General features: G+C 31.0%; 2 protein-coding genes across 5 annotated transcripts in view; one reads left to right on the top strand and one right to left on the bottom strand.

Annotated features, from left to right (window-relative positions):
- Positions 1 to 18,845, top strand: part of LOC119635159 (dedicator of cytokinesis protein 3) — a 68,297-nt gene that overhangs the window by 18,626 nt on the left and 30,826 nt on the right. For both annotated transcript variants that reach the window (XM_038029786.1, XM_038029784.1), the window contains exons 2-3: positions 7,431 to 7,672; positions 7,734 to 7,882. In XM_038029786.1, the coding sequence (XP_037885714.1) occupies positions 7,431 to 7,672; positions 7,734 to 7,882 (391 nt within the window). The remainder of the gene's footprint in view (positions 1 to 7,430; positions 7,673 to 7,733; positions 7,883 to 18,845) is intronic.
- The window catches only part of LOC119635160 (innexin inx3), a 21,678-nt gene continuing 11,924 nt past the window's right edge, over positions 9,092 to 18,845 (bottom strand). For all 3 annotated transcript variants that reach the window (XM_038029789.1, XM_038029787.1, XM_038029788.1), the window contains exons 2-6: positions 18,570 to 18,831; positions 10,303 to 10,511; positions 9,773 to 10,233; positions 9,525 to 9,678; positions 9,092 to 9,454 (exon numbers count right to left, since the gene is read on the bottom strand). In XM_038029789.1, coding sequence (XP_037885717.1) covers positions 9,272 to 9,454; positions 9,525 to 9,678; positions 9,773 to 10,233; positions 10,303 to 10,511; positions 18,570 to 18,732 — 1,170 coding nt within the window. In that variant the 5' untranslated portion in view covers positions 18,733 to 18,831 and the 3' untranslated portion in view covers positions 9,092 to 9,271. The remainder of the gene's footprint in view (positions 9,455 to 9,524; positions 9,679 to 9,772; positions 10,234 to 10,302; positions 10,512 to 18,569; positions 18,832 to 18,845) is intronic.

The raw sequence follows: 18,845 nt of genomic DNA, 5'->3' as shown, positions 1-18,845 counted from the left end.
TTTTTTTTATCATTGGCATCAAACAAAAGACTCTCTAGCTGACCCATATTATTTCGTTAGTTTACTAATTGTAATTATTGTTGTTCCACTTGTTTTCCTCCACTTGTCACAAATTACACCGAACTACATTTTTGTGTTCAGAAGTACATCTGCATAAATTAAAGCCGGCAACTGAGCGCTTAGACAGCCATTTAAAGTTGCTTCTGAGAATGCATACAATTAATTCACAAGAGAGCTACGCGCTACTTTGTTATTTAAGCAATATGTTAACCCTTTGAAATAATTTACATTTTAAAACTGAAGGAAATTTGCGTTAAAGTCATTTATGTTAACATGTGTACACAAAAGAATACAAAATAATGACTCAGTTAAATGTTCATTTACTTAATTAAAAATTAAATTATATACCATTAAACGAATTTACTAACACCATGGATTATATAAACATATGTATGTAGATGTGTAAACAAGCACATTACAAAACATCTACATCTACATTCGCCAATAGAAGAATCATAAAATGCGTATTAGATAAGACGGACAGACAAATTCAATGCAACCTCTGGTTTTTGCCTTTTTTTTTGCAGAAATGTTTTTCCGTGTTTGAGTCCATATTTAGTGTGCCATTATCGGCATGGGTAGTCATAACTAGCAAGTCAGTGTTCGCTGGTTCAAATCTGAATGCGGTAGATTTTACTTATCCTCTTAGTTTTACGCAGTTATAGTGGAGTTGCTCAACAAAAGCATGAAACTTACCAATTGGGCACACTTCCACCTGCTATTTGCTTCTTTCTCTTTTCTCACTTTTTTCTGACCGTGACCGTGTTATGCGAATAGCGCAGGGACATCCCTAGGTAGATAAGAATCACGACTACTTAAGTACAGTTTAGCTTGGATAATACTTAGCAGGCGTAACAATGAACGATTGGAGGACGAGCATCCACTAGGCTGCAGCCACTCTTTGGCTATCTTGCTCTCTTTTTTCACTTCTATCTGACCGTCACCATGTAGGTAACATTCCCTACGCCATTGGGACGAAGTAAGAAGAATAACTTATGATCATATTGATATGTTTTCGTGAAGAGAGGTTATATGAGTGATATGAAGAAAGTGCTATGGTGTTTATTGTCGCGACTTGAGTGTTTCTCGTTTGATTTGTCGCATAAGTGTCCTTACGTTAGAATATCACATCAATCTGCCAATAGTTTCGGCGAAAATGTTTAAGCACAAAATAGAAACAAAGTGACCCATCAAGGTACTCCATAAGGTTTGTCAAAAAAGTTGTATTTCAATAATACCGACAAATAGCAGACCTGAGTAAACCTATTTCTAGGATAGGAATAACTTTTCCCTTTTTTGTTTTTTTTCTTTAAAGTCTTTTAAGAATGTCTTTGTACACTAATAATGTTTCACAAATGGTAGAACAATATAGGACCTTGAAAGGCAATTGAAACGGATAGAAAGACATTTGTGAATTTATTCTAGAGATGGTCTGCTTTAATAATTTTAGCCTGTATTCGTTTATTCATTTATTATATATATATATGTACAGCTTTTCAATGTAAGTTTTATAAAATTATAAATCGTTTTGTGCTGTCAACGTATATTGTTTATAATTTCTGTTTGATGATGTGCGTTTAAATGATAACACTGCTAAGTAATTAACAATTCTTAACATAACTTTTAATTCAATTTCCTGTCGCATTATAAATATATTTATGTAATTCCTTAATAAATTTTACATAGACGTTTATATACTACATACACTTTCACTTAAATAAAAGATCGAGGTTTCTTTTCCTACTTCTATTACTGACGTTCTGATTAACGATTATATAGATGGTAATGATGATATGTCACGTCATGTAACAACATTATGCAGTCATATGCATTTGAAAATAATAAACGACATGAAAAACTTTATTGCGGTATAGGCTTAAATACATGTACATATATAAATACGTTTTACATGCTTGCAGGCTTTAAAGATTCGTAGGCTAAGCTCTAACGAAGAACAAAGTTATTCTTAGTATTTAGAAAATATTATGTATGTATGTAAATGAGTTAGAGAAACATAGGCAAACAAAATATCGTATTAGATCGTAGGAAGAACATAACTACGAATTGTCACTTAAGCAAAGCAAAGTAAAAGTTAACTTTGCGACCAAAGTAGAATGTAATCTATTTTTCGACAGAATTTACCACGAAGGTTCTTCGATATATATATATATATATATATATATATGATGATGAGATGGGGCTTTGAAATTGTTGCTTTAAGTATTTAATCACAATCGTATTAGTTATTTTCGGATATTAGATCCGATAACCCAGTGGCATTTCGAAAGACAAAGATTTCTTGTATCTCACAATTCTTTAAATGAAATTCTCCTTCGAGGTATGGATTACGATTTGCATTTGATTTGAACGCTTTGATAGGTGACATTTCTTGTGATTATATATTAGTAAATAAAGTCCATCTGCGTGGAATTTTTTATTTTACTTATTTTTGATTTTAGTAAAGTGGCTTTTATTGTTATACTCAATACCCATATAATGTTTTAGAAATTTATTTTATTACCCCATGAGAAACAGTTAGTTGATTCATATTGTTTTTGTTTGTTTAGCATTTTATGAGAACTGACTATTTATTTTTCACTTTGGAGGATGTTATGTTTACCATGTTAAGTTCATATCGTTTCGCATTACGGGTTAATAACTCGTTAAATTAAATTATAATTTTCATTTAAATGTTAAGAAATATGTTTATAAAATTTAACACTTGTGTAATGAGCTGTGATGATGACGTTGACGATGCATAACGCAGACAACGGTGTATGGGCGAACTTTTGTAGTCAACATAGCAAACAATAGCCAGTAGGATGCCTTGATGTCTGTCTGTCCACCGGCAACCTGACTGTCTATAAGTCTGTCTGTCTGTCTATCATAGGGAAACATCTAAATAAAATGCTTCATACAATTTTGTTTTTTTTTTTATTATATCTTTTATTATTTTTTTTATTTTTTTTTATTTTTTTTTTTTTGCTCCATTTCAGGGTAATGGTGCCGGCAACAGCGCCAGCTCAAGTTAAGTGAATGCATTTAATTACCAAAGTGATGACTTCTGTGCACACGAACTCACACTTATAAACTCTTCCTTCGCACATATACCATTTTATTTAGATGAACAAGAGAATAGTGTTTTGTACGTGTGCTTCCTTAGTAATGCATTCATTCGCGCTTTTTGTTTTGTTAGTTTTTTATGTGTTGAATAAATATATATATATATATATATATATATATATATGTTTATATATGTATATACATATATAGAGAAATGTATGACAGCACGTTTATAGGTGTATACTTTCAACTCTTTAACGTTTTTCCTTTTATGTTAAGTTCTCACTAAACGGAATCTTGTTGTTGCAAGCCTTAAGGTTTGATTGAAGTTACTTTTAGGGCAAAGTACCCGTTCATGCCTGTGCTAAAAAGTCACACAACTAAAGCTAAAGCTTATGAGTTAAAGTGTACTCTGGTACTGGAAAAAAAAAAAAAAAACATAAGTCAATGTCGTTTATATACGTGTAATATTTTTATGTGTCCGCAATTGCACAACGTTTTTAATGCAACAACACGTTAAGCTCATATATTCGTAACCATACGCCAATATGGCACCGACTGTCATCATGCTTAGTATCCAATAAAGTTTGCGTTTGTTTGTTTGGCATGCAAAAACCAGTAGCGAAAGAAGGACAAGATAAAAGGAAAAAAATAAAAAGCAAATCAAAAAAAAAAAAGAATTATACTCGCTTAGGGCGAATTTTGGATACTCACCACGTGCTTGGCATAAAAGAGCATTTTCTTAATCATAAATATATCATTTGGCCGATAAGTATTTTACATGGCATCGGCAAGTAATTGCTGCAGATTTCAAGCTGCTACAGGCGATATAGCATTGGTTTAATCATTTTTTCCGGCTTAACTGGGTACTTGTTTTTATGTCGCATAGCAACCGATTATTTTTTAAACCTATTTTCTTGAACTAAGCTATAAATAAGTTTGCGACTTTTAGAGCTTGTAAAATGACCGCGAGAACGAACGGATAAGAAGCGATGACTAAATCGAATGTTGCGTTAGTAAGTACACGGATACGTTATGAATTGTATAGCACAGCCTGAACAGAAGGCAGTTAATATATACCTTAGACATCTTGTGATTTGCTTACCACAGTGTCGTCTTTTCGTGAGGCGAGAATTCTGAACACTATTAGTCAATACTATTGTCTCAGGTTAATGTATAAATGTAGCTTCTTTTCGTAGGCTGATGGCCCACAGTCTTGGATGATATGTTATTTTCTTCCTTTCAGCTTTCACTCAAATTTTCCCTTTCTTCATTTTTTTTTTTTTTTTTTTTTTTTTTTTTTTTTTTTTTTTTTTTTTGCACTTTAAAGTATTATTGTTCTGCTTGTGAAAAAGTTGCAACTGCATAATAAAACAGAACTATTAGTGCGTGCTTTAAATTACAGCTTTGCAAAGATTTTAGGGATGAACGAACATACACAGAGCCAAACGTATAAGCAGGCGAATGTATGGTAAATGCTATCAGGATCTCATCTCACCCTCATCAATAATGTAAAATTTTCTTCATGTGCGTTACAAATGGAATGGCAAAATTGATGTAAGTTTTCCATATGTGGGTGAAATGAGAAGTAGGAGAGGAGAACACATTAACTAAGCTTTAAAACAGGAAGCTTAGTCTCTTTTTATTATTTTTACTCGTCGTTTCTTTTATTTATTTTTTTTTTTTATTGTTTTTCATTTTTTGTTGTTTTCCTTTTTCGGTCTTTTGTTCTCTTCATTTTTATCACTACATCTAGCAGCATATGGTGCCTTTATGTAGATTTCTTCTTCTTCTTTTTTTTTTTTTCTTTCTTTTAATATTACGATATGTTTAGGCTCCTTCTCGCCCCTTACTCTTTCGGTTTTGTCTTTATTCGTATTTGTTTCTATTTCAATTCTCCCCTCACTCATATGCACACACAAACACACACATACACACAGAGCAACAATAGTTATACACTTATATAAAAGTTTTTTTTTTTTCGTTTTTTTTTTCAAGATTACTCAGTTATTGTATTCACACTGCTTTGGCATCATCGTTTATCTGCTTCACTTCACTTGACTTAAAATGCATATTATGCTGGCACACATAAGCTGGTTGGCAAACAGAATGGAATGATGTTTTAATATATTATCAAAACAGAATCACATGTTTGAGTTAAATAGCTAAAATTCCTTGAAAATTTGCCCCATTAGGAAACAGTTTGGCGTTTGTTAAATTCAGGCTATTAATTTTGCATTTCCTTTGCGGCTTTCTTTACCCATTCATTTTATACGAAATTAAAATTCAAATAATCCAAATTCCTTAAAGGGATATAGAAGCAGCAAGCAAGCAAGCAAGCATGTATATTAGGAACTATTACAACGTGAAAGTGTTATAAAATATTTTATCTAAAATCTAAAGTATTCTAGAGAGTGTATTCTAACTTTTCTTAGGAAATTTTTTTTTTTTTTTCAAGATCTTTTCGTTTGCATCCTTAATACATGTTTGTGACATACTTTTGAAAATTCCAATATTTATACAATGATAGCCAGCCTATATAATTGGCAATAAAAATTGAAGTTGGCAAACAACTTTGAATAGTGGTTTTGTAGTCTTTAATCAATAGCAATATATTTGAATAGGCAAAGACGAGAACATTGAAATAACGTATTCACGGTTAGGCGGTGTTTTCTTTTTTCGTTAAAAACATAAAATAGAAATTGAGTAGAAATTCTTCCGAAAGCGAATTTCGCTGATCTGGCTTTTCAATAGCGCGATTGCAAGACATATCACAGTGTCTCACGAAAAACGGACTTGGGAATATTTCTTTTATGAGATGAAGGTTTGAAATTTGGTATTTCGAAGGAAACCAATCACCACAAAGTCGCCCGTTTACAAAGCTTGGTACTCTCAAGCTAGAAAATATCGCCTGCTCTTGGCAAAGGGCTTCTCTGGAAATGGCACTCCAACAAAAATTTGATATTTTTCTTTTTGGACGACTTTTTCAATTTGATATCTTCGCAGAAAGCTGGCCTTAGAAAATAATTAACACCGAGGCTCTGATTAAAACTCGAAAATCTCTTCTTTTCTTAACATCAAGGAATTCTTTATAGAAATCATTTTCAAATGAATGAATTATCTATGAAGTGAATGAATTTTCAAATGAATGAATTATCAACTTTATTAGTAATTAAGTACGATGCTATTAATCAAGGACTCTTGACTGACTACACTCTCAAAATTAATTAATCATAAGAAGCTTTGCTAAACTGGGAGTTCGATATTAAAAGACTTGGACTTAAACAATTTAATTATTCAATTTGATTATCATCATCATCATCATCATCATCATTATTATTATTATTGTGCCTCATTTAAGCATACTTTTTAAGATTTAGTTATATACATAATTTTATCATTTCTTTATCATTAAAAATGTTCAAGCACTTTATGCAGAAGTTTGCCTTTACATTAACAGCAGTTATATAAATTAAAATATTAATGTCGTTGAACTGTTTCGCAAAAAGTTTTTCGATATCTTTAAAGGTTTATTTGTAAAGATTAAAATTGCGTGAATGTTAAACGATTTTTGAAATTTTCCGCCTTATACTTGATTCTCGAGAAGATTAAATGTAATAATACAGTACTTTCTGCTTATCTGTAAATGAGATATAAATCAAATTGACTTACGATTTTTATGAAATTAGGAAGACTACCTACAAGCAGAGAGAAAGACGGACGAACAAAAAGGTTTAATTAAATCTGCTTGAATAGATTAGAACACTGCTTAAGTATATATTCAGCATTATTAGGGGATCTCTTATGCTATATCTCGATTACAAAATTATCCTATTCTTGGTTAGTAGATGTAGCGAACAAAAGAAAATATGTTCGCTTTTTTTTTTTTTTTTTTTTTTTGCCGACAATGTTTAACAAACAGGAGCCGTGTCTTTATTGGATGTATTTTAAAACAACCAGGGACCGATTAATGGTCATTGATATTGAACAAGCTCTATAATTGTGGTTTCGGGACTCGCCATAACAAATAGAGAGTTTATAGCATTTTACTTGAAAAGCATTTCGTTTGAAAAATGTTTTGACTGTAGAATTGCTGTCGGCCAACAAACAAAGGGCAAAGTGTTGTTTGCTCGATTTCGAGCAACCGAACCAATGCATGTTTTATGCTTGCTAAGACCAATCTATTGTATGAAAACGTTTATCTTAATTCTCTTCAACGTCCTGCACTATTACATTGATCATTTTTCCTTTGTATTTTATTATTATATTAATAAATGAATTTTTATTAATAATTAATAATTTTCCAGCGCTACACAATTGGCATGGCGATGTTAAATTTGGTCTTCCTCTGGACGTTGGTGATTCCGTAGAAATATTAGAAGAATGTCCAAAATGGTTTCGTGGCACTTGCCCGCGGAAATCCCGGGCTGTAGGCATATTTCCAAAAACTTATATACATGTGAAAGATTTAACGAAAATTGACCCAGTTGTTGCTGAGTGTACACAAGTATTACGGGAATGGTCGGAAATATGGAAGAAATTATTCGTGGTATGCTGCATTGTTCTTAGTACCTAAATATAGTTAAAATATCGATTTATTCATATTTCAGGATCGTGAAGCATATAAATTTAATACATTACGTAAAGTAATGCTTTCGATATTGGAGAGCAGACGCGAATTACTGGGTGCAACGTTAACACAAGATCAAACTTTAGAATTACAAATGACCGTCGTATCGAAAATTGATTGGGGCAACAGGTTAGTGATATTAAAGATCAATTATTTTTAAATGTAAAAAACGTACATACATATTTATTATAAAAAATTCAAAAAAAGAAAAAAAAATAATAATAATTGAAAAATGTTGTTATATTATGTGTTTTTTTTTTTAGCATAATCACAATACTTTTTGTTTTTACTTTTCACATTTAAAGTAGTAAATCATTTAAAATTTTATAAAACTTAGCTACTATTCAAGATTATAAATTTTTTTGCATTTTGCATATTTATATATAAATCGAAACTTATGTAAAATGCATATTTGACGTATATTAAATTTAATATGAAATCGAACCATTAATGCCCAAAGATAAATACTCCTTTAAGCCTCTTCCTCCCCTTTTATTTTTTCTCTCCATCATCTATCATCAATCAGTTGACCATAGGATTTAAAAAAAAAAAAGGGGGAAAAAGCCAAAACGCAGGCACTAATGGATTAACATTAAAAATTCTTAAATCTAAAAATGGCGTTTATTAAATAATTTTTCATATTAATTAGTAGTGATTTTTTTTTTTTTACACTAACATTAATTTAAAAAAAAAAAAAAATTTTTAAGATTGTTTCGTCACACTCGTTAAGATATCAATTGCACTGTTCTCGCGGATCTCAGAAAAGCCAAAATGAAATAAAGACTGCACACAAATCTACAATTACAGTCCTTTGCCGTTTTAAAAATTCCTTTCAAACATAATATCCGACAAGATTTGAAATTTAACTTTTCATCTTAAAATCCTTAAAAAATATGAATAAGAGAATAGCAAGAATTAAATTATTTTGGCAGATGTCTACGAATGAAATTTTTTTGAATTGACCAGTACACGTCCATCCGGCCGTCTGTTAGTTGAATTTATTAGGGATCAGACAGATATGTGCAAAAAATATTCTCTTTAAGAAATTGCCAAAAAAATGTGATTTATCGGAGAAGCGCGTCCATTAATATATATTTTATAATTTAAAGAGAGTTGTCAGATTGATTGATATGGAAAATTGAGTTTCGATAACTCGAAATAAATCGGGATTATTATAATTCTACACTTTACACTCTGTACGGGTTTCCTTCACAAAAAGTAACCCAGACTATACTATATTTTTGCATTTAACACCTTATATATGTAAGCATTCCTTAATGGCATTTTTATTCGTAAAGAGCCCCTACTTCTATGATGAATAAATGAGTTTTTTTTTTAAATAACAATTTACGGTAGCTACTAGGATATTCGATCGTAACCTAATTTTTCTCTCCGATTTTTTTTTTTTTTTTTTATTCTTTTTAATATTTTTTTTAATATGTATGCGTTTGACAGCAGCTATGGAATGCCAATTGCAATGCTTGATACGCGATGCCTTATCGTAAAGTTTACATGAATTTATGTTTCAGTTTCTTTGCCGAAATTATCAACTTGCGGATAAATTGGATGCATCTCTAGTGTAGACGGGGCTGAAGGCGTTCTAGAATTGCCCAATAAATTGCATAGTTCTTGTATCATTTCACAATAGACTTTTCTGGTGACATTTTGACCCAAGAAATGTAATATCAAAAAGTCACCAATCTAAAAAAAAAACAAAAAATAAAATTAAAACATAAAAAAGATAATCATCAATAAATTGAAAAATACTTACATCTAAACGTCTGATTAAGCCCGAGATCTCTTTACTTTGACCCGAGCGATAGGAACGTTTAATAATAGTTTCTCGCGTTGTTGGCATCGTAATCACCATAAATGAATATATTAATGCCACACCGGTAATAACTGATAAAATAATAAACCAGAACCTAAAAGAAGTATTTAAATAAATATTGGAAAAATATATTTATATATATATATATTTTATTTTTTTTTTTTGAGTTGAATTTCATTTTAACTTGCCATAAAAATATATAAATCTTCTCATTTAAAATATTTAAAGCCAATACGCATAATGTATCGTGACGTTGCGGCGAGCCGCCAGGGCCAAATTTATGAAAGGTACATTTCGTTAAACGTGGAAATATTTCAATCATCGGATCGTAACGTTTATCTTGATCCATATTAGAGAATTTTATAACATCGGTACCATAGGTCATGAAAGCACCACCCAAAAATTTATCCACCAAAAATATATTAAGTATAACGTTGGCAAAATTCAAAGCTTCACAAAAATAGTAAGCAAATGAATAGCTGGCATGAGAATTTAAACTATCGATTAAATATTTAATGATACGATTTGTTCGCTCTTTCCCATAATCTTCGGGCATAGTAATTAAGCCACGTAAACCGTCAGTAATCGAACGCATTTTCCCATCTTCTAAACTTTTCCAAATCCAATGCGGCAAATAGAATAAAAGACCCTTAAAATTATATTAAAATTTCATCAATTTTTTTATCGCTGTTCTCTCTTAAAAAATTCATTTGATTACCTGGAAAAACAATACGAAAGGTACCCATTGATAATAGCTATGATATCGTTTCTCTTGACCGAATTCATTACCCAAACCATGAGCAGCTACCTCAGTACCAATTTGCCTATGCTGTTGCCCCGGTATCGAGAACGTATAAGTAATCCAGCAAAAGGTATTAATTACATGCATAGGTATGGAGCCATCATTTATGCATGATATCGGATCACCTGGAATTATAGTAAAAAGATGTCAAAAAAAAAAATTCATTTACTCTATATGTAAAATTGAAATTATAATATTGAAAATTTATGTTTTCTAAAACCACAGAAAAAAACCAAAAATCAAAACTAACTAAAGTATCTTCCGAGGTTTTTAATACGCCTTTGCTTTCTTTTGAGGGGAGATAGTGTTTCTGGGGCGCATTTTTTGTAAACAGAAATTTTTGAAGATCGTGACGAGAATGCAACTCTACTCATACATGCAATGCAATACATCCTACTTCTAGTCCGAAAAAGTTTAACGTTTCGGAACTTGTTTTTCTCTACTTTCGAGGAAATTCCCTAAGGACTCCAAATATTAAAGATTTTCCTTTTTTTGTTTTTTTTTGGCCAATCACTTAGGAGATGTCTACTAGAAGTGTAAAACGGTGATAGTTAGAAAGAAGTGTGAAGACGAAAAGAGCGGAACTAACCTCAGGCTGAACGGCCTCTATTCGCTCGGTAAGTGATATGTGTTTACCGCGACCTAATACACCCTACAGTTATCGATCATAATTAAAGTATAGTTTACCGCACTGAGGGTTGAACTCGGGTGTGCCGACATAACAGTCGCACTTTGCAATTACTTGTTGATTTCCGGTGACCCTGATTGATCCTAAATCATGAAAGCTCTAAAAACTCTTGTTTGAATTAATAAATCTTCTGATAAGGAGACTATAGACAGTCGATCATGATATCTGCATACACCGAATATATATCTATTTTTGATCTCTTCGCCAAATAATTATAGATGTTTATGCTTAACAGATGTAAATATCTACGTCATTTGTAACACTCTCTCATCATTTCTTTCAATTCAGATTTTTAAGCTATTTTTCGATGCTAGAAATTAATTAATGATAGATTTATTTTAAACATGTAAAGTAAATTTGGAAGAAGTTTAGGCTCTTGTATTGGCTCGTTGCATATGTACTAAATATTATTAAAATTCATTTTCGAAATTTATAAAAAAAAAAATAGGTTTTGTGTTTCCTCTTACTTTTATTACCGTCCACCCAGAGGAAAAATGAAAAAATTGTTATTGTGTGAATGTAAAAGTAAAACATTTTTAAAATCGCCTTTAAACAAAAAACTTTATGGTGTCTCTAGCAAGATTCTTAGTCGACCTACTCTTTTTTTCTATTTTTCTGTGCGTTTCAAACCTAAAGCTTGTAAGAAAAAAAGATGAAAAACTGAAATGTTGCAAAGTTTGTCCTTAGTTTCCATTACATAGTATAAACTTTAAAAAATTGACCGCAAAAACCAATTGAAAGAAGTCGTTCGCAAAGTTACCAAATTATATACGAAAATATTTGTTAGGTCCGTCTAAGTTGCACTGCCTTTGCAATTAAAAAATCTTCTAATTATTATTTATCTTCTTGAGTTGCTAGACATTTAAGACTCGATCTAAAATTGATTTCGGGAGAAATTTCCACATAAATGTTACTGTACCGCACCGTACGTCCAATATATGATCTCCAAACTGAAAAAGTGATCGATACAAGTTGTCATAAGCATTGCCCAAGAGCATAAAATTTCTAATATGTATGTGGAATTTAAGCAAGATAATAATAATTACTTGCTAGTTGTGGGTAAAGAAAACAAACAATAATAATAGTGTGAGGTGTGTGTGTGTGTGTGTGTGTGTGAAATCGAATGCAAATGCATGCGTTCGTAAACAATTAATTGCGAAACAATGTTTGATTTTCACAAACAATTTCGTTATCTTTGATAATATTTTATAATGATTTAAAGCATTTGCTGCACACACACATACACATACACACACACACATCCTTAGATGGAAGAAAATCTCAATTAAACGTTGGAATTAGTGGTAAATGTTAGTTCATGAGCTTAGGATTATTGTCTATGGATGCAATTACGTGTACATTAGTAGTCAGTCAGTTAAACATTTGAACTGCAAAGTTCAACTGCATCATAAGTAATAAGTAACTTTATTTAATAAAAACAATCTTCATTTATCTACGGGGTTGTGTTCTTCTTAATAAAAGCAATCTTGTCAAAATGCATGACAACGTCACTCATCATTTTCTATGATTATTATTATTATTATTATTAAAATGGTAATATAGAGTGAAATTTTTGCAAGCGTATCCAATTTGCAAAGCATCAAATCGCAATCTCCCCATGCAAACGTTCTCTCTCGTCGCATCAAATACAGTTAGTTAGTTAAGCTTACATTTTATTATAAATCTAAAGTTAAGTTCACTTTAAGTTTGCTTATAATCCATTTAGATTAAACCTTCTAATGTTGTTGTTGTAAAAGGGAGACAGACCCTTTCTATTTGTAATAGAAAGATTTACAAGAAATCGGCAAAGCAAATATCGATTCTTCATTAAGAATATTTGGGCCACATCTGTCTGTATGTCCGCTTATAATCGCAGTGTAAAAAAGAAAAGAATCCTAAGAATTGAGCTGAAAAACTGAACATACTCGGCTTAATTAAGTTGATCGATCCATCCTTAAGTGTGCTAAGAAAGTCAAAAAAAAAAAAAAAAATGAAAAATTGAAAAAATGTCATAAATACCGAAGTATCTGGAATTATTTCGTTTATAAGACTTATGTCTTATGAATGTTATGACGAAAATACATGATGTCAAATGATGTCAATAAGTCAACTAACACGCCCACAATAATAATAATAATAATAATAATGAAAGCAAGTTTTTCTTTTCTATCCATATACCCAAATAGATGGACAGTCAAAATTCTTCTTAGCAGGAACGTAGCTCTTTACTATGCTGCTACAGTTACTGAACGTAATTTGCACATATATATATATATATATATATATATCTATGAGTCTAAGTTAGCATCTTCAAGCTTACATAGATGCATCCATTTATTTCGTCACAGCATGTGGGTGTCTTTCAAACAACATAAAATAACATATGCCTGCCTGCCTGCCTGCCTGCGTGCCTCTCAAAAGTGTAATGAATCGTAGAAAATATTTTAAGCATTGTATGTTGAATAAAAAGTAATACAAAAAAAAGAAAAAAACAACTCTAAGAACACGAAGACAGAAGATATCCATCCATATAAAATTATACATATCTATGTGTTATATTATATACATATATATGCATATATAGGATACTGCAAAGCGCTATTGTAATATTTATTGTTTTATATCATTTCAAGTAAAGTTCTTTGTTGCTGCAAGTACATGTTTGAAGCATACTTTTGTTTTGTGGCGTCTTCTTTAAATATTTACTATAATTGCTATTTGCGAAGATTGAAGCAGTAAAAGCAGGTGATATTAAAGTGTAGTAAAATTTTAAATTTATGCACAGAATAAAAAAGTAAATTAAATTTGCTTTAATTATTGAATAGAATTTACAAAATATCATATAATTGGATTTCAGGGGAAATGACATTTCATTTATAAACTAATTAAAATTTATTTTAAACAATAACTTGGATTTTTTTAAAACAATGACTTCTCTTAATTGATGTTTTTTTCTTTTTTATACCCATCACCGCAAGCCAAGGGGGTGGTATATTCATTTTGTCAAAACATTTGCCCAAGAGGAAGTAATTATCTCCTTCCTGTACGTCGTACGTATGATGTCTGTTGTAGACCTTCGCCTGCCTGACTTCAATAATGAACTTATCAAATTTGATAGAAATATTGAAAGGTCTTGAAAGCAAGTTGATATTGAAAATGGGTCAAATGAGTAGATGGACACGCCTACAATGCTACGCGAAGCGAGAACACCAATTTTTTTCAAAAGGAATAGACAATGGGCTTTTTGCTCATTACTCATGAATCACGTATATTCTATGAGTTCCAGCAACCCGATGAGGTATATAAATTCTAGGCCAATTTCAAAGTCGTCCGTTCATCATCAATTCTCCCCTTTTGAAAATTTCGCCTACGAAATTGCAAAAGAATTTGAAAAGAACACGCGTACAACACATGCCTATGCGACAAAAACTTTTATTTTGGAAATGGAAAAAAAAAATCTGCCACGTCCACTTCCTATAGTAGAGCAAGAAAATATAGTTCTTTTACTTTTTTCTTTTTTTTTTTTTAGTCCTTTTTAAGGTAACCTTATTGGGCATAAGAGATTCGGTCACGATCGATTATAATTTTCTTACTTGTTTATATTCATTTACATAATTTCACAAAATTTATTATCTTTAAAAATCTGTTGAGGGCAATGTAACGTTTCATTAGCAACTATGACGTCTTAAATGATTTTACAGCAAAACAGCCTTGCATCAGCTTTAATTTTAAATATATTCAAATCCAAACTAGTAGGCATAACTTTCTGCGAAAAATGCTCTGTGATCCTGCAGTAAGAGACTGTCAAAATTACATTTTTTTTTTTTTTCAAAATTTTTCTGTTCGCTGCGCGTTGTAATCAGAACAAATTACAGATAGAGAAGGAAGGAAAGAAGAAGTAGCCTTGAGTTGAAATTGAAAACATCTCGAATGGCGGGAAAAATCATTGCGAATAAATCGTTCTAAAGAGGGCTTCTAGAAATATTATTTCTTAACTGCTTATTACTTTCTGTTTTTGTTGCAGTATTGCTCCGCAACTAAAGCAACTCATTATTGATTTTATGCTATCATAGTAAGCGCGCTAGAAAGAATTATCATTGTAGGGTCCAAGAAATAGTGCGATGCGTTTCTAATTTGGTTCACTTAATCTTTATGTCAAATTACTGTCATAATCAAATTTTCATGAAAAACCGTTAGCTAGTAGGCCTTTTTGGGGTATAGGTATTTACATTTCTTGAGAACCCCTTTATAGACCCCGCGTGGTCCGAATTTGGTAAAGATGATTTCTTTGTCAATTTACTATTATGAAATAATTTTCACCATTTAATACTCTTACCATGTAAAGATTCAGTTTTCGTAGCAACGGTTAATTATAAGAGAGGCAAGCTTAAAAAAATTTGCCCAGCCGATCGAAATTTCCAATAAGCAATAGCAATTTAAAAAGCTGAAAGACTTTTGTCGAGAAATTTTAAAAATTGTAATATCTTCGAGAATTGGTCGGAAAAGTGGTCCTCGGGTCAAAGAACGTCACTGTACCGAATGTACTGAAACAGAAAATAATTCCGAATTGATTGGTATAATAAAAGTTGGGTATATTTTAAGCCCTTCTGAGTGTTACATACATACGTCGCACAAACTTAATACACCCTATACCACAATTGATGTAGGGTATAATAAAATGAAATTGAAAATCCGTTTGTAATATATGCCGTATTGAAATTATCCTAATCGTTTCGTAGGGTTATTAAAAGCGAAAGCTAATATGTAACAATAATTTAGCCTAATAAGCAAAGTATGTTTTCTCATTTATATTGCAATTACCTGCAAACTATTGAAAAAAATATGGTTTCAAATATCGTACACTTCTATACTGCATCAACTACTAAGAAATTTGCGTATATGTTTTTCGTTTCTTACAACATGCCCGGCACAGTTTGTGGTCGAAGGTTATATAGGGCTTGTGTGGATGTATATAACACCAAAAAAAGAACTTGAATTAGATTCATTCTTAAGAATAGATTCACTTTTCGGGTCGATTTACGCTTGTCAGTCCCTCTGTCCGTCTTCGATTCTCCTCTTGTATATCATCTATAGCCCAATATTTTTTAGATATTTTCATGAAATTTTATACAAGGACATGATTAGGACTGGACCAATTTTTCGACGTGCTTATATGAATGCCTTATACCCTAATCTAGACAATTTAATCGTAAACCATAGCCCACAATATGAGTTTTGATTCGTTTTAAACCACGATTAATGTTGACCATTAAAGAATTCTTTTCAAATCAAAAAAAAAAAAAAAAATCTTCTCTCTTGTACCACAATGAGTTTATCGCCCATATACGCCAAGCCTTGTCTCTTGCATTTTTTATATAATTTCTATAAAATTGTGTTCGTGTTCGTGTTCGAGAAAATCTCCCATATCTATAAGCACATAATCAGTGTGTATGATTTTCATGCTGAATTTTTACACGTTGTATGTAGTGGCGACAAATCTCACATCACTTCGAGATGTACAATGAACTAAATATATAAATTTGTACATAAATTTATATATTTATATAAAATTTTTATATCCGTTAACATGATTGTATACGTTTAGCTTTATTCAACATGTAACAGGTTGTAGTTAGTTTCATATAAATATTTCTACATATTTGAAAATACCAATAACAGAACGACGGAGGGATGAATGTCGAGACTAAAATGAAAAAAAAAATAAAAAAATTTTCAATTTACAAAACCACAAAAACACTTTAAGCGTTAAGTAAATTTAGAGAGTTTAAAGGACGAAACAAACAACAGAACGGTAAAACTGGTAAAAATGCTCTCATCGCTTAAGGCCATTAAAATATTATTACATTTGGGAAATATGTTTTTAAAAAGGTTTTATTGATGTAAAGAAAAAAAAAAAAAACAAATTTAATTTCAATTGTAGTATTAATTAATGCTTTCCAATAAAACGTGTCATTAAAGAGTGAAAAAAAAAAAAAAAATAATAAGATTAAATATTGAAATATGTCGCATACGCTCTACACTTATGGACGCAAATTACATTTGATAATGACTTTGAGGTCTCGCATTTACTAAAAAGTTACTTAAGGGATTGAAGTTAAGCGGTTTGCAATTTCCTTGGAAAAATTCCAAAATCCCCAAAAAATATTCATCTCATTCATGTTGATTTGTTTGCGATGATGATTATCTAAAACTTCGCTTGGAGATGAATTTAACTTTTCCGTTTTGATGATTCACACATTTATTCATGATAAATCGGAAAAATGATTTATTTCATAAGTGCGTTGAAATTATGTCAGTTTATTATAATAATCTGCCCTTGCAGAAAATCATATCAATCATAAGCTTGACCAGTGTTATTGAAGATTGAATATTAAATACGAATGCGGTCATTAAAAAGAAAAAAAAAAATAAGAAGAAGAAGAAGAAAATAGCTGATCCAAACGTTTTTATTTTTGCGGTTACAAATCTGACTAAAAAAAATATGAAATGAACAAAAAACTTATATTCAGCTATGGCCGAATTTTTTCTACCCACCTTCTTTCCTAAAAGTCGACGTCTTTAATCTTATCTTTATTCTAGTTTAAGAGTAACGAGCATAAAATTTAAACAGAAGACTGGTTTTCAGTTTATTATATTCTGTGTGGCGTGTGCTTTGACTAAAACCTTCAATGAACGATATCTTCATTTTTGCGGTCACCAGGAGACTGACTATCTTTACCGCAGACATTATACATAGATGAACGGACATACTTTGATCGATTCAGATTTTATGATATTGGAATATTCACACTTTATAAGATTTGTCTGAAACGTCCTCGTGAGTATTGCAAAGAGTTTGTGCAGACCACCTTTCGTTCAGCGGTAGATATTAAAAATCAATACTTAAAGTTAAAACATATGTATACACGGTACGATTACGATTACGAGAATGAGTTTTACAGTCTTTTGATATCATATTACACTCGCTTATGGATATTGAAATGAGTTTGGCGTTCAGTTGAAGTGACAATATGTTTGACAGTTTGTGGTTTTAGTAGAATGAGGTACAAAAAGTTAAATTATGCATACATGTATATATTCGTTCTAGTACCCATGTATATGTAAATAAACAACAAATACTTGTGTAATTGTGAAACTAATTATCACATAGAAAGCTTAATAAGTCGTGAACGTTCAATAAATTTACATGAAATGAGAAAACGAAGACGTGTTAATGCTTCTGTACTCATTTCTCACATATCCAATGCTTATTATTTCATTTGCTTTCCGTAATATTTACTTTTGTACATTTCTCCTTCCATGTACATATGTATACATACATACATATATACATATATACATATTATATGAACAATTTGCAGTGGCATATATTTATGTTTATATTATTGTAATGGATTGTGTTACCAGAGAGAGCTCCTCTTGTACATTTGTATATATATATATATATAGCATTGAGTGCATTTATAAGACTTACCAATTAAATTGTTGGCAGTTACTATGATACAGCAGACAAATAAGATGGCAGTCGTAATTCTATAGTGACAGCGAAACACCATATTATCGATGACAGCTTTATCCAATAAATAACGGATTTTTATAAAGCCTGATACGGCTGATACCATACCAAAGACAGCCATAATTATGGTTTGCCTCTTACTATTAACCTACTTGAGTGACTTAAGTTGTAATATCCTTGAAATACGTAATCCGTTTTTTCCTTTACGTTCCTTAGTTAACTGTAAAAAAAAAA

The sequence above is a fragment of the Glossina fuscipes genome, unplaced genomic scaffold (genome assembly GCF_014805625.2).
Source record: "Glossina fuscipes isolate IAEA_lab_2018 unplaced genomic scaffold, Yale_Gfus_2 3, whole genome shotgun sequence".
NCBI lineage: Eukaryota > Metazoa > Arthropoda > Insecta > Diptera > Glossinidae > Glossina > Glossina fuscipes.
This window is presented reverse-complemented; position numbering and strand designations above follow the sequence as displayed.